This window comes from Gossypium hirsutum, chromosome A05 (genome assembly GCF_007990345.1).
Source record: "Gossypium hirsutum isolate 1008001.06 chromosome A05, Gossypium_hirsutum_v2.1, whole genome shotgun sequence".
NCBI classification, from domain to species: domain Eukaryota; kingdom Viridiplantae; phylum Streptophyta; class Magnoliopsida; order Malvales; family Malvaceae; genus Gossypium; species Gossypium hirsutum.
Genome location: NC_053428.1, coordinates 20,264,366 through 20,278,994, shown reverse-complemented (window position 1 = coordinate 20,278,994; position 14,629 = coordinate 20,264,366). Strand labels below are relative to the sequence as shown.

The window sequence follows — 14,629 nt, the reverse complement described above, 5'->3', positions numbered from 1 at the left end:
TTAGCGCAATAACGTTTTATTTTCATTATGATGGTGATTCTAAGAAACTCCACATCAAATTTAGAGCATGAATAGTAAAGTGACTGTTTATTGTTTATGTTGGAACAGAGGTCTTATCAGCTCAAATCATGGCAAGTAATCATTAGTGGCCTACGAAACAGAATTATATATCACATCTCGCCATCCATTCACATTGCCCCTTCTTGTACCTTTGGCGGTCCCATTTTGCTATGGGTTGGGCTCCATTTAATTCTCATGCCGGTAAGATTACGGGTTCCGCAAATTCAGGAACAAGCCTCTGCTGAAAGTAGTCAGCAAGATATGCTATAGTCTGGACCGACGAATGCATTTGATTGGATTGAAATGGGAATTCCGCCACAGAGAAGAAGTATAAGGGTGTCGGCTCGAGGAATCTGATGACTTCATATCCCAACCTTCGACATCCTTGGGGACACAGACATCAAAAAGTATTTGACCAAGAACCCCATTGACATCAATGCTCGAGGGTTGAGGCAAACGGATTAGGCTTTCCTTTTGTTCATCTTGCACAGACCCAAAATCTCTACCTTCATAGTATTCTATTGAACTAGGCAAGAGGAAATGATCACTTTGCATCAGAGGAGTTCCCTGAAAACTCAGGTTTGGGCTTAAAGCTGTTTTGCCGATATTGGAGATTGGCTCAGAGATCTCATCATGTGCCTCAGCTGATCCCACTTGTTCACCCTCAAGTTGTTGAATTCTTCCAAAATATAAGGCAGATGCCTTACCAAGAAGCTCAGTCACAGCAGCCCTGTAATCAACTGGATAATCCCGATAATGACCTGTAAAGACCATTAATTGACACAAGTTGAATGCCAATGCTATTGTCTGAATAAGCTTTCAGCTTGTATTCAAAAACAAGAAGCTAAATCTACTGCTGCAAATGAAATTATTATATTTTAGGAATTCATTTTATCAATTCTATATATTTGATGGACTCCACCACATATTATATATCTAGATTTGTTAAAGTTATATAAGTGATCTATGATAATTTCACCACCAACTACCTAGTTATTTCAAATCAAGAAGCTTTGACCAACTAGAAACAGTTACAAGAAATTTCTCTATTCTGTACATCTTCTCCTTCTCTTTTTGATATCCTTCTTTCATTTTTCTCCACTGATGCGTCAGCTAGGCTTATGTTTAAGAAATAAATTTACAAACCTATTCTTATGCATGCAAACAACATGGGTCCGGACCCATGTGATGGATGCTTGAAGATGAATGCATGACTATCAATTATAATTCCCCCCCCCCAACACACACACACAGGCCCAATATGTTTCTGCTGTGTTGCCGAACCCTGATTAACACTTTATATATAGTATGATCATGTTCTAATATAAGCAGTTTCTCATAAGTTTAGAAACAGACCTACATGAGGAGAACCATTAAACTTAACAAGTTTTACGTCACCCCCAAGTTGTTGTATTCTTTGAGCGAAATTGTGGATGATTTGATAAGGAGCAAGATCGTCAGTTTCCGAGCATAATATGAGATATGGTGCCCCCATCCTCTGCAAAAGAATGGTAATGAGTAAACAATAAATATAAGAAAAATGGAAGTAATAAGTTGACTAATAAAATTTATAGTACACTTACAATAGAAGCATATAGAGTCTGCCAATACTCAGCACGATGGGATTCAAACCTGCTGAGGAAGAGAGCATCAAGTCCAGAAGCAATGCCATTTGCTATCCATGATGCTATTCTTGGAGGATGAGACATTCTGAGAACTGTTGGGTGAACAACAAATCGAGCACCCAAATCACTGGTAAAATCCACTGGACTGGAATCAAAAATATGGCCTGAAAAGCACTCCTTCACCAGTTGGAGGTCATCCTTCATCGGAAGTCAAAGAAGATTTACTAGACCAGTAGAACTTAAATGTCCGTAGCAATGTTCATAAACCATATTGATTATTACTCTAGGAAAGCATCTTTTCCGAAATGCCATTATACCAACAATTGGTTTATTTTTATGTCATATGGAAAAGAGAGACAATGATTTTCAGGATTGATGTGGTAATATTTCTCTTAACAATAAAACCAATTTTAATCTATTCAGCAATCAAAAGAAAACGGGAAAGAATGAATACAATAGCATGATTTAAAAGTTGTCGAAAGATAACATACTGGATTTACTTCCACTTCACAGGATCCCACAATCATCTGCAGCAAAGAAATCATAAAGCTATATCACCACAGAAACAAATGGAAACAAGTATTTTCACATATAAGGTTAAAAACAAATGGAGTTTTCAAAGTATGACCTGAAGAACCTTGTACATGCAGGCCTTAGGGCCACCAGAAAAAGATGAAAAGACCACAGGGCATGGCCTAATCTTTAGCTCCTGCATGCAACCCAAAAGAGAAAACCCACTCAATGCACTAAAGCATAAAATTTCAGAATACAGGGTTACTGAAAAAGTGAAGATTGAAAGCATTGGCAGGAAACTAATCTTTCCATCTTGAAACACTTTAGACAGATTGTGTCCAGACTTCAGAGGAAACCATATGAAATGAAGCTTTCCCTTTGTAAGACACTGATTGAATGAATTGAATTACCTCAACAAGTTCCTTAAGAAGATCATGTGCTAGAGTTGCAGCCTTCTCGGGGAAGAACCTACACAGATTACAAACATCAAAATCCAACTCCAAATTCAGTCAGCCTTGAGCAGGTGCACATCGAATTTCAGTCCAAAATTATCAATCAAAGACTTAACTTCATTTAACATTTGCATAACATATTCCTTTATAATCAGAAATATAAAACAATCAAAGAAATTCAAGATGAAGCATTTAAAAGCAAGGGTCAATGATTCTAATTCCACGCCACCAAGAAAGAACAATTTCACAGCACTGGAAATCAAGTGGTACAGCAAGTCAAAAGCATCGAGCAACTACTAATAGTTAAATAAAAAAGGGAATCCAAAGCCGAATTTAGCTGAAGACCCATACATGTTTAGGAACTCTGAATGACAAACCAATGAATCCCAACCCAAAGAAGCGTAAAGCTGAACATAGTTCTTCAAGGGCTTCTCTTGACTCGACATCCAAGCAAATACTAAAATTATCCCTCCTCCTCCCGCTCTCCTTCTTTCCACCCTTTCCTTTCTCCCCCAATAATATCTCCCCCCAAATCCCCACATTCTCCCTTGCTCTATCGAATTTCCGAACAACAATTGAGCTTTATTTTTAGTCCGTACGCTTCAAAAGAGAGAGAGAGAGAGAGAGAGAGAGATTGCAGAGAAAATGATTCAATCCATGGACGAAAAAAGGAATAAATCAATAATGCAAGTCTGATTTTTATTATTATTTATTCTTATTTTCAGCATTTTATAGGGGATGGACAACCAAAGGGAGCTATGAAGCATGAACGAAAATATATCGGATTTCCTGCGATCGTTCTTATCACCCAATTCCTGTAATCGTCAGCTTCCACTAATGAGTTGCTTCTCTACATTTTAAGATGACAATAATACACATCGATTCCCTCGTGTCAGTTACTAATTGGATACATGTTTATTTTTTGTTTTTCAAAAATCAAGTCTTGGTCAGTTGAGACGCACAGAAATGTGATGCGGCCGAGCGTAGGAGAACGACTCTCCCTTTTTCAAAAAGAAAAATTGTTTCTAATTCTGTCGTTGATTTTCTCTCACCAATTTTTGGATTATTTTGTTGCTTTACGTTTAAGTCCACGTCGATCCAAATAGATGCATACTGCAAAGTTGTGGCTTGAGAATTGACGTGTCGGAAACATATCTCCAATTCTAACACTAGTAAAACTTTTCCCTAGTTTATATTTCACGGTGCCGTTGCCATTTATTTAAATTAGAAAAAGATAAACACAGATTCGGTATCTCGTGAGTGGGGGCGTCGGTTACTTAAATTAGTTCTAATAATTTTTTATCAGGAGATCGACGCCAATCTTCTAAGCAAGGGAAAGTCAAATCCAAGTTTTAGTTGATTTCTTCTTTTTCGCCAATATCTTACAAGGCTACATATTTTGATTAGTCAAAGGCGACGTGCGTTCCAATCCAAGTTTACTCAAAATGGGTTAATTAAATTAGGCTTCTAAGACTTGAAAGGTTAATTAAGTGGTAATTTATAAAGAAGTTGTCACTTTCTACCATCACTCCATTTATCATGGATTAAATTATAAGTTAAAAAAAATAAATGGATGAGAATTGGTTTTCAGGTTAATTACATAAGTTATCATGTTTTGGATATACAAATTAACAATAAAATGAAAGCAAAAGGCTCTCAACAACTTCATTTTCACCTTCATCTTTTCTACAAAACAATAACTGTGACGAAATAAGGCATTTTCATATTCTTATTATTCTCTCTCTCTCTCTCTATATATATGCACACGTGGTTTGTTTGTAATTATATCACATTTACAATTTTTTAAATAGTACGAAAGTGAGAATTGGTGTCCATTATTTTTACTTTTCTTTTTTCTTTTTTAATTACAAAAGTAAAATAAAACTCTAATAATAACGTGATTAGTGTGACTCAAACTCATGTTACTCTTAAGTTAGTACTCATCAAACCAACACATGAGGTTCATATTATCATTATTAAATCAACATAAGTTGTAAATACACCATAATAATTGTTATTGACTTTAAAAATTAATCTATTTTAAAGAGTTTAAAGGAGCGGGTAAATCCTCCTATACCTACAAAATTAATGATATAACAACAAATAGAAGTTATAAAAGGTGAAATAATAACATCATTCAGTATCTCTAAAAAAATAGTTTTTTATAAAAATAATTAAGTACAAAAATGGTATGGGAAACAAATTAATTATAAAAATAGGTTGAAAGCTACAAAATACATTGATGTCGCCTAATTAGTTGGCGGCATTATCCTCACTTTTTGCAAATCATCAGCCAATCATGGATTTAAAAAAAAATAGTGATGTCACCTGACATATTGGCAGCACCTGTATAAATTTTCAAAAAAACACTTTTTGAATCTCTTAAGGTTGCAACTTCTGCATCAATGCAGCTCGTACTCTCCATTTGCAACCTTTTGTAGACCTCCAACACTCCCCAATATATAATGTCGGTTTAAAACAATGACTTTGTAGTCCACTGACACTTTCATGCTATACTTATTGATGATAAATACACATTCTCCTTGTTTGCGAATTATTAACCTATAGTCAACTCTTATGATTTAGAATCTGACACCAATCTATGAGAAGGTATTATATCTGGATATTTAAGGAGCTCAAATGCATGTGCAGCAGTAAGATCTACGCTCAACATGTAGATTGAAGGATCATTTCGTATAACAATGCTTTGAGCTGGGTTCTCGAGCAAAGGGGCATATACAATATCATCATCGTATGTGCCTTCCTTATCTATATCGTCCGGGACCTCATCAATATCAAGGTCACTAAAATCTTCACCTTGGTCATTAAAACCACTATCATTATCAAGGCCTTCCTCATCATCTGCATCGATACCAATCACCAATGAATGTATTTGTAAATGAGACCTAGATTAAGGTTGTTATACACAATTAGAGCATTTTGTGGATTGCCGCCCCATGTTGATGTCATTCCATAATCACACAATTCTACCCACCCAACATTCATATCAAAGCCAAACCTGTGTACAGAAGACCACCTATCAACAGAGGCTTTCGGAACCTTTGTATATGGGTCTTCAACTTCATATTGTTGATTTAATGGAGTGACATTTTGAACGGGCTCAACATCCACCAACTCCATGAACAACTCAACAAGTTTAATGTTCTCAGGCGAGCAATCCAGTGTGATCATAATCTCCATGTCATCATCCTCTACAAGTTCCATCTCCTTATATTTGCACGAATTTGTCGAAATTAGAAATTTGTAAAATAGTTTGGACATTCTCTTCCTACAACGTCAAGCAACTTTCGCACTAATCTTTTGTTTCATTTCATCGAGTTTTACACTTTTGTTGAACATCATTCTTATTTGATGGCACAATTCAAACATACAACCAATTGTTATTTGTAAAATTATCCCATCAAAATGAAAGTATACGAAAAATTGGTTATTCATTTTCGATACTAAATCTGTAAATTAAATTAAAAAAAATATTAGTTCTTATTAAAACAATTCATACCATTTTAAATCAACAAAAAAGAGTTTTTATCAAACAATATAGCTTATATCTCATACTATTAATTATCAATATATACTCACATAATCATACATAATACTAAAATAAATAAAAAATATAAAAATAACTACAAACTAACCTTATCAATTTGTTTTTTAAGGTAAACTAAAAATAAAAACCTTGATTTCTCAAATGAGAAACAAATATCGTTGATATTCAATTCTAATTTCTAACATCCATTTTTTTCCTCTATCGTTTTATTTGTTTGAAACCATAAACACTCAAAATTTGTTCTTTGATTGGGGGGAGGATTATATATAGGATATTGATGTTGCCAACTGTAAACACTCATTAAAAAATATCTTTTTTTTCACAATGGTCAATTTTTAAAAAATTTTAAATTGGTATCGCCTGGCTACTCGATAGCATCACTTTACATCACTTTTTTTTTTTATTTCCACAACCTTGGTTACTGATAATTTGCAAAAAGTGAAGATGGTACTACCAATTAATCAGATAAATTCGGTAGCTTTTAACCCGTTTTTGTAATTAATCTGTTTTTCATATCATTTTTATATTTAATTATTTTTTTGTATTATTTTTTATAAAAGCTTGAAATAATAACATCATTTCATTTAAGCTAAAATTTATAATTCAACTCAAGCAATAAAGTAATTAATTGAAGTGAGTTAATTTATGTAAAAAAAATTAAAATTTTATCTATAAATTTATTTGTGTGATAAGAAATGAATATATGGATTTAAACTTGTATTTTATAAAAAATTGTAATTATAATGAAATTATTAAAATTTCATGATTATTTTAATAAGCCCAATTAGTGGTCAGACCATTATGAATTACGTGCCACAGATTTTGGGTTGGCTCGTTAACAAATTGCAAGAACTAACGGTGAATACATTAGCTCGCCACGAAATATTAGTGGCACATGATTCATTTGCGAAAGTAATAAAACCCCCCCGAGATGTGAGAAGTAGACAGTGGAATCTAGAACGCCAATATAAAAGAAATTAAGGTTTATTTGAAGGGCTATCAATCCCTTAATCGATTGGTTAATCAAATTTAATTAGTATTAATTGAATTAATTAAACTTTTTAAATCTTTAGTTGAGTTGAATTTTTTTTCAAAATAAATTAATCGAATTATTTTGGTTAATTCCGTCTGTTAATTGAATTAGTTAAAATTTTTATGTTTTTGATTTTTTGTTAAAACAAGTATAAAACATATCAAAAAATAAATTGTTAATGTTCATTTAACTGAATTAACCAAATTAAAATTAACTGAAATTAACTAAATTAACTGAATTGGTAATATATCTTTTTAATTCACTTAATTACTCAATTTTGAACCGAATTAAGCGAATTAACCGATAATCAAATTTTTTAAAAATTATTAACCGACTTTCGACTAAATTAGATCGATTAACCGATCGATTAACAGAATTAGTTCAATTCAGTCGGTTAATTCAGTTTTAATCAAAATTTCTATAGGTCTTAAAAGAATACGAAAAAAAAATCGAGTTTTATGCTAAATTCACATAAATTGAGTTTTTGCATTAATTCTACCTCAATTGAGCATGCCATTTAAAAAAGCAATTAATTTTTTAATTATTTTTATCTTTAATCATGTTAAAATTAATTAATGGATTAATCAAATAACAGCACGTGATTACTTTTAATTTAATATTATATTTTTCCCATAAAAATCATTAGAATCATAAAAAAATAAAATATTACAAAATTATATAAACTTATAATATTATAAAAAATTATAAAACTAATAAAAATTCATAAAAACTTATAAATATTATAAAAATTCTAATTAATTATAAAAAAATAAAACATGTTAAAAATATTTAAAACTTTCTATGAACTTATAAAATTTGTAAATATTATAAAAATAATAAATATCATAAAAATATAAAAATTCAAATAAAATATAAATTATAAAATTATAAAATTATCAATAATTATAAAACTTATAAAAAATCATAATAAGTTCTAATAAATTATTAAAAATATAAATTTTAATAAAATATAAAAAAAATATATAAAAATTCATTTGTTGGTTCCTTATTTTGGAAATTAAACCTCAAAGATAAAAACAGCACATGACATTAGACTAACCGTTGGATAATGAGAATAATCATTAGAATCTATGTAGTTTTAATTAGACCGAACCAATTGGACCAAGAATCGACAAGGGTATCGATTCAAAGAAAGTCATTAGATTGATTGATCTAGGAACTGATTTTGGCCAATTGTACGAAGTGGTTGAACTAATTTTTTTATTTTTAATAATTTATTTAGTTAAATTGGACGAACAAGTTGAATTAGTGACTTAACCAATTTGACCATTGATCTAGTTTTGGAAACTTTGGTCAGAACATTTCACGCTGACATATTCTAATTTTGACAACTGTTAGATAATGAACTTTTGGGACAACTGTTAGATAATGAACTTTTGGTTTGATAGTCTCTAACCATACCAAAAATGTTTTATACCAAAAATGTTTTATATCATTTAATACTTAGGAAACAAAGTTTAACTTTTTAATATCTAGACTACTACTGTACCATACTTAAAAATTTTGAGATAAAATTAAAAAAAATAGTAATTTATCAACAAAGAGGAGAGGGTTCTACAATTATCATTTTATTTGTTGAAGATCAAGAATATTTTATCCAATATAAAAATGACCCTAACGATCTGACGATTATTTTCATTATTTAATGATTGGTTTGATGTTATGTATTCGTTATGATTTTAAGAGTTTGAATGAATTTTTTCTTATAATTTCTATTTTTATAATTTATTAGAATTTATTATACTATTTATGAATTTTATAAAAAATATATAATTTATTAGAATTCTGATAAACTTTTATAATATTTATAAGTATCATGATTTTAAAAAAATAATATTTATAAATTTATATTAATAATTTTTATATAATTTTTTATTCTATTTTTATGAAAAAATATAAAATTAAACTAAAAACTATCACGTCGTTATCAAATTTATCCATCTATTGCTTTTTATGGATAACGTAATCAAAGAGTTAAAGGTTTAATGGCTTTTTTTAGCTTAACGATAAAATCTAAATTGGTGAATTTAGTGCGATAATTAATTGATTCTTTTAAGTCAAAATATAATAACGTAATGTGTAGTTTAGCTCACAACCTACGTTATTATATTAACTGTAGATATAATCTTTAAATATTATATATGAAATGAAAAAATAAATATTGATATATTCAAAATTATGTTTTCTAATTATATTTACCAAAAAAATTATATATTTTTATACAAGTCTTGAAGACAATGCCACCCTTTTTAATTAGACTTGCTAGTGGTTGGCTGGTTGCTGGTGGTTTTTTAAAAATGTTATAAAATTAAATGGTGGGCAACATCCGTAATCTGTCTTTGAACAGAATAATAAGCCACGTATTTTTTGTCTTTGTCAAAAAGTCAATAGCTCTCTGTCGCTCTGTTTTTGTTCAGAGCATGTCTTCATTTTAAAGCCATTTTCTTCCTTTGTCTGCGTAAAATTACACAGTTTGCTTAGTTTTTCTCTTCACAGTTTACCCCCCTTCTCAATCTCTCCGAGACACAAAAGACATGGAATCTAACGCCTCGGAGGTTTCTCTTGATTTGTTTCCCTATCTTAAAGTATACAAAAATGGAACGCTCGAGAGAATCGCCGGAGTCGAAGTAGTTCCCCCGGGTCTTGACCCTGAAACCAACGTCTTATCAAAAGACATCGTCATCATCCCCGAAACCGGCGTCTCAGCTAGGATTTACGTCCCCAACTTGATTAGTGAAGATCGAAAGCTTCCCCTTGTAGTTTATTTTCATGGTGGAGCCTTCTGTGTAGCATCTCCAGCTTTTCCGCCCTACCATACCAGCCTCAACAAGCTCGTTGCTGAGGCTAACATCATTGCTCTTTCAGTTGACTATAGGTTGGTCCCGGAGCATCCTCTTCCTACTGCATATGAAGATTCATGGGCTGCACTTCAGTGGATTGCTTCTCACAAGGATGAAGATGGCAACCAAGAAGCTTGGATCAAGGACTATGTTGAGTTCGAACAGGTGTTTTTGGCTGGTGATAGTGCTGGGGGCAATATTGCACATCACTTGGCTTTACGAATCAAGGAATCGAATTTGGGTCAAAAGCTGAAGATTCTTGGTATCGGTATGATCCATCCTTACTTTTGGGGAGCGAGCCCGATAGGACCGGAGCTTAATGATCGGTCCAGGAAAGAATTAGTGGATAAGTGGTGGTTATACGTTTGTCCCACCGACAAAGGGTGCGATGATCCGCTTATCAATCCGTTTGTGGATGGTGAGAGTGCTGATCTTGCAGGCTTGGCATGTGATAGAATCCTTATAATTGTTGCAGAGAAGGATATACTAAAGGGTAGAGGGTGGTTGTATTATGATAAATTGGTGAAATCAGGGTGGAAAGGTAAGGCAGAGATTATGGAGACGGAAGGTGAGGATCATGTGTTCCATATCTTTAATCCTGATTGCGACAACGCCAACCGCTTGATCAAACGTTTGGCTTCTTTCTTCAACCAAGGGAAGCTTCCTTTTCAATGGAAATGTGAAAGCGAGGTGCTTGGTTAGTAAGTAAACTAAAAAAAGAAGGGTGAGATTGAGATATAACCTATTGTCAACATGCCCTGCATCTGTTTGTATTTCCTTTCCATTATACAATTTGTCTTAACTGATGCACTTTTCTGAACGTGTCGTTTCCTCCTATATGGGCCATGGCCATGGTTACACTTTTGTCTTTCCTTGTTTTCTAAGGAAAGAATTTTTCTAGATAAACAAATAAAACAAGCTAAAATGCACTAAAAAAAGCCAAAATGCAAGTTCCAGCAAACTTAAACAAGCACAGAGGAAGGAGAGAAGAAGTCAGAAAAGTTTTTATTATGCAAGTTGATGGTTCCTCTAGGTGCAATTGCCAGCTTCTCAGGGAGTAATTCATCTTCCTCCTCTAGAAAAAAAAAATAATTACGTTTTTTAAAATAAAAAATAATATATGTGCACCTGAAATCAGCATTCCCTGCACTATCAGCCATCATTAATTTGCCTTATGGAAGACAATTTACATTGTATCAAGAACTTTGTTATATGGAGTTTCACATTTGAACTTGTAGAGCAAACATTTTAAATGCCACTTGTTTTAACAGGAGAATTCATTGCTCCCTTCCAAGCCAATGGCCTTGAAGCACCTCAACGGCCTGTTCATTGGTTATGACGATAAGTCTATGAAAAATAAATATATTTATTATAATTTAAATATTTAAAAAATGTTGTTAAGTTGTTTATGTTAAAGAATTTAATAAAAGAAAATGTATACCGTGATAATAAAATATTTATATAATTACTATATAATAAAAAAATAATTACGTTTTTTAAAATAAAAAATAATATATGTGCACCTGAAGTATGATTGGGTTAACTATTTATAAATATAGGTCTAACTGAATCAAAATTTGAGATCCATTTCAAACCAAATCAAATTTATATAATTATGTATAATATTGATATTATGTATGGACCAGATCTAAACACAAAATTAATTTAATCCTCCAATATTTCTAGTCAAATCTAAATTACTCACACAATAATATTTCTAATTTAATCTACATGTTTTAAAAGTTAAATATGCTACATGTTCGGTTTTAATTGGCACTTAGCCTTCAAGCTAATGACTAAGCTCGCACCCAAATTAATAGATAAATTGATGGATTAATACTTTTAAGGATTGAATTTGAATTTAAAATGTAGGGTATTGTTTGAGACTTAGGGTGGAATTAAATAATTAATCCTTTTATTAATGGTAAAAAATGAAATGGCGTATAACATCTGCAGTCCCACTTTGAACGGGGCAGTAAGTCAAAATTTTTTAGGTTTAACCCATATGTTGCTATTTAATTTTTTTTTCTATTTTAATAATTAAATTTTTATTTTGCTAAAAGTGGTACTTAAATTATATTTTTTAAGTTAGTACCTTCGTTTAAGCCGTTAAGTCTATTTAAAAGCTTAACAAATAAATTGGTAACTTAACTATGTTTTTTCTTTTTAATTTTGATACCCAAACATTTTTTTGATCATAAGCTATACATGAACTACTTTTTTTTCTCTTAAATTGGTACTTTTGTCCGTTCAATAGTCAACTAAACAATTAAGTTTATTTAAAAAAATATAAACTACTAGTTCTCCGTTTGATCAATTCGTTCAATTTGATCAAATCAATTATTAAAAATTTTATAAAAAAATATTTAAAAATAGAGAAAATTGGTTCAATCAGTCTGTATCGATTCAATACCTATCTTCAAACTGCTACTTTGATTGATTCCTATTCCAACCAGCTGATTCGATCTGGATATGAAAACATCGATTTTAATTGATGAAATAAATTTTTTTTATCCTATCAGCATCAGGTCGAGCAAGCAGGCGGTGAAGTTTGAAAACAAATTTAATCACCAATGTATTGACCTTAGGAGGGCGAGTTTCAAGCACTGCTGTGATTACTAGACAATAAAAAGGAAGGAAAAAAAGAAAAATTAGAAAAAAATAGAAAAAGAAAGAAAGAAATTATGCAAAAGAAAAAAAAATGGGAATAAAAGAATTTAAAATATATTTTTTAAGTTTTTTTGATGTGGTAGAATATTATTGACTGGAACTCTTTTAATATATATAACATTTTGGTGTAAAATAGGTAATAGAAGAATAGTTTAAGTATCACTCGTGACAAAAAAAATATGTTTAAGTACCAAAATAAAAAAAGAAAACATAATTTACGTACCAATTTGCGTGTTAAGCATTTTTTTGAAAATAGACTTACTAACGGATATACTAACTTGAGAAAAAAATAGTTTAGGTACTATTTGTGACAAAAACAAAAGTTTAGATACTAAGATAATAAAAAAGGTATAATTTAGGGGTTAATTTGTGTATTAAGCAAATTTTTTACGTCATTGTTAAAAAGTCATGGCGGCCCGCCCGCCTCTGTTCTATTTAAAACATTTCCTCTATTTAAGCAATTTTGGTCTGCGTAAGATCTCACACGCTGCTTACTTAGTTTTTCTCTTTACTGTATCCCCCTCTCTCAATCTCTCCCTGTCCGACATACAAAAGACATGAGTTCTATCACTTCAGAAGTTGCTCTTGATTTGTTTCCTTTCCTTAAAGTATACAAAGATGGAACCCTCGAGAGACTCGCCGGCGTCGAAGTAGTTCCCCCTGGACTTGACCCTGAAACCAACGTTTTATCAAAGGACATCCTCATCCTACCCAAAACGGGCGTCTCAGCTAGGATTTACCGCCCCAACTTGGTTACTGAACCTCAAAAGCTGCCCCTTGTAGTTTATTTTCATGGCGGAGCCTTTTGTGCAGCATCGCCTGCTTCTCTGGAGTACCATACCAGCCTCAACAAGCTCGTTGCTGAGGCTAACATCATAGCTCTTTCAGTTGACTACAGGTTAGTCCCGGAGCATCCTCTTCCGACTGCATATGAAGATTCATGGGCTGCACTCCAGTGGGTGGCTTCCCATAAGGAGGAAAATGGCAACCATGAGGCTTGGATCAAGGATTATGTTGAGTTAGACGAGGTGTTTTTGACTGGTGATAGTTCTGGTGCCAATATTGCACATCATTTGGCTTTACGAATTAAGGAATCGAATTTGAGTTACAAGCTGAAGATCGTTGGTATTGGTATGATCCATCCTTACTTTTGGGGAACCAACCCGATTGGATCGGAGGTTACTGATCAGTTCAGGAAAGAATTAGTGGATAAGTGGTGGTTGTATGTTTGTCCCTCTGATAAAGGGTGCGATGATCCGCTAATCAATCCGTTTGTAGATGGATCCTCTGATCTTGCAAACTTGGCATGTGATAGAATCCTTGTTATTGTTGCAGAGAAGGATATACTAAAGGAAAGAGGGAGGTTGTATTATGATAGATTGGTGAAATCTGGGTGGAAGGGAAAGGCAGAGTTTATGGAGACAGAAGGCGAGGATCATGTGTTCCATATTTTTCGTCCTGATTGTGCCAAGGCCAAGAGCTTGATCCAACGTTTGGCTTCTTTCTTTAAAATGTGAAAGCCATGTGCTTTGTTGAAAAACCAAGTTAAAAAATTTGATTGACATCTACCTACTATGCCCATCATGTGGACCTTTTTACCCTGTTTTTTCTTTTGGTATTAATTGATGCACTTTTCTGAAGATTTTTGTAGAATTTTATTTAGTTGGCATTAAGGATCCTGGACCATTGATAGTGGCCATTGCTGCGCAACCCCGTCGTGATGATGAGCTCACGACCATAATTCGATCGCTATTCGGGAAATAGGCACTTGTTAAGATTGCCCTTCAGTTTCTTTTTATCGACATTTTTTTTAAGGTTCTTTTATGAGATACCTTTTTACATATGGG

At 32.4% G+C, this 14,629-nt stretch overlaps 3 protein-coding genes across 3 annotated transcripts; 2 read left to right on the top strand and 1 right to left on the bottom strand.

Annotated features, from left to right (window-relative positions):
- On the bottom strand, positions 1–3,352 carry LOC107958108 (uncharacterized). Its single transcript, XM_016893782.2, has 7 exons — positions 3,002–3,352; positions 2,609–2,666; positions 2,314–2,394; positions 2,177–2,212; positions 1,644–1,883; positions 1,417–1,558; positions 1–821 (listed from the first exon to the last, which is right to left on the bottom strand). The coding sequence occupies exons 1-7, from the start codon at positions 3,190–3,192 to the stop codon at positions 325–327; spliced, it is 1,245 nt and encodes a 414-aa protein (XP_016749271.2). The 5' UTR covers positions 3,193–3,352; the 3' UTR covers positions 1–324.
- Positions 3,353–9,533: 6,181 nt separating this feature from the next.
- Positions 9,534–10,932, top strand: LOC107958107 (probable carboxylesterase 2). Its single transcript, XM_016893781.2, has one exon. It carries the CDS (start codon positions 9,807–9,809, stop codon positions 10,812–10,814), a length of 1,008 nt encoding a protein of 335 aa, XP_016749270.1. The 5' UTR covers positions 9,534–9,806; the 3' UTR covers positions 10,815–10,932.
- Positions 10,933–13,105: 2,173 nt separating this feature from the next.
- Positions 13,106–14,422, top strand: LOC107958105 (probable carboxylesterase 2). Its single transcript, XM_016893778.2, has one exon. It carries the CDS (start codon positions 13,340–13,342, stop codon positions 14,297–14,299), a length of 960 nt encoding a protein of 319 aa, XP_016749267.2. The 5' UTR covers positions 13,106–13,339; the 3' UTR covers positions 14,300–14,422.
- The last annotated feature ends 207 nt before the right edge of the window (positions 14,423–14,629 follow it).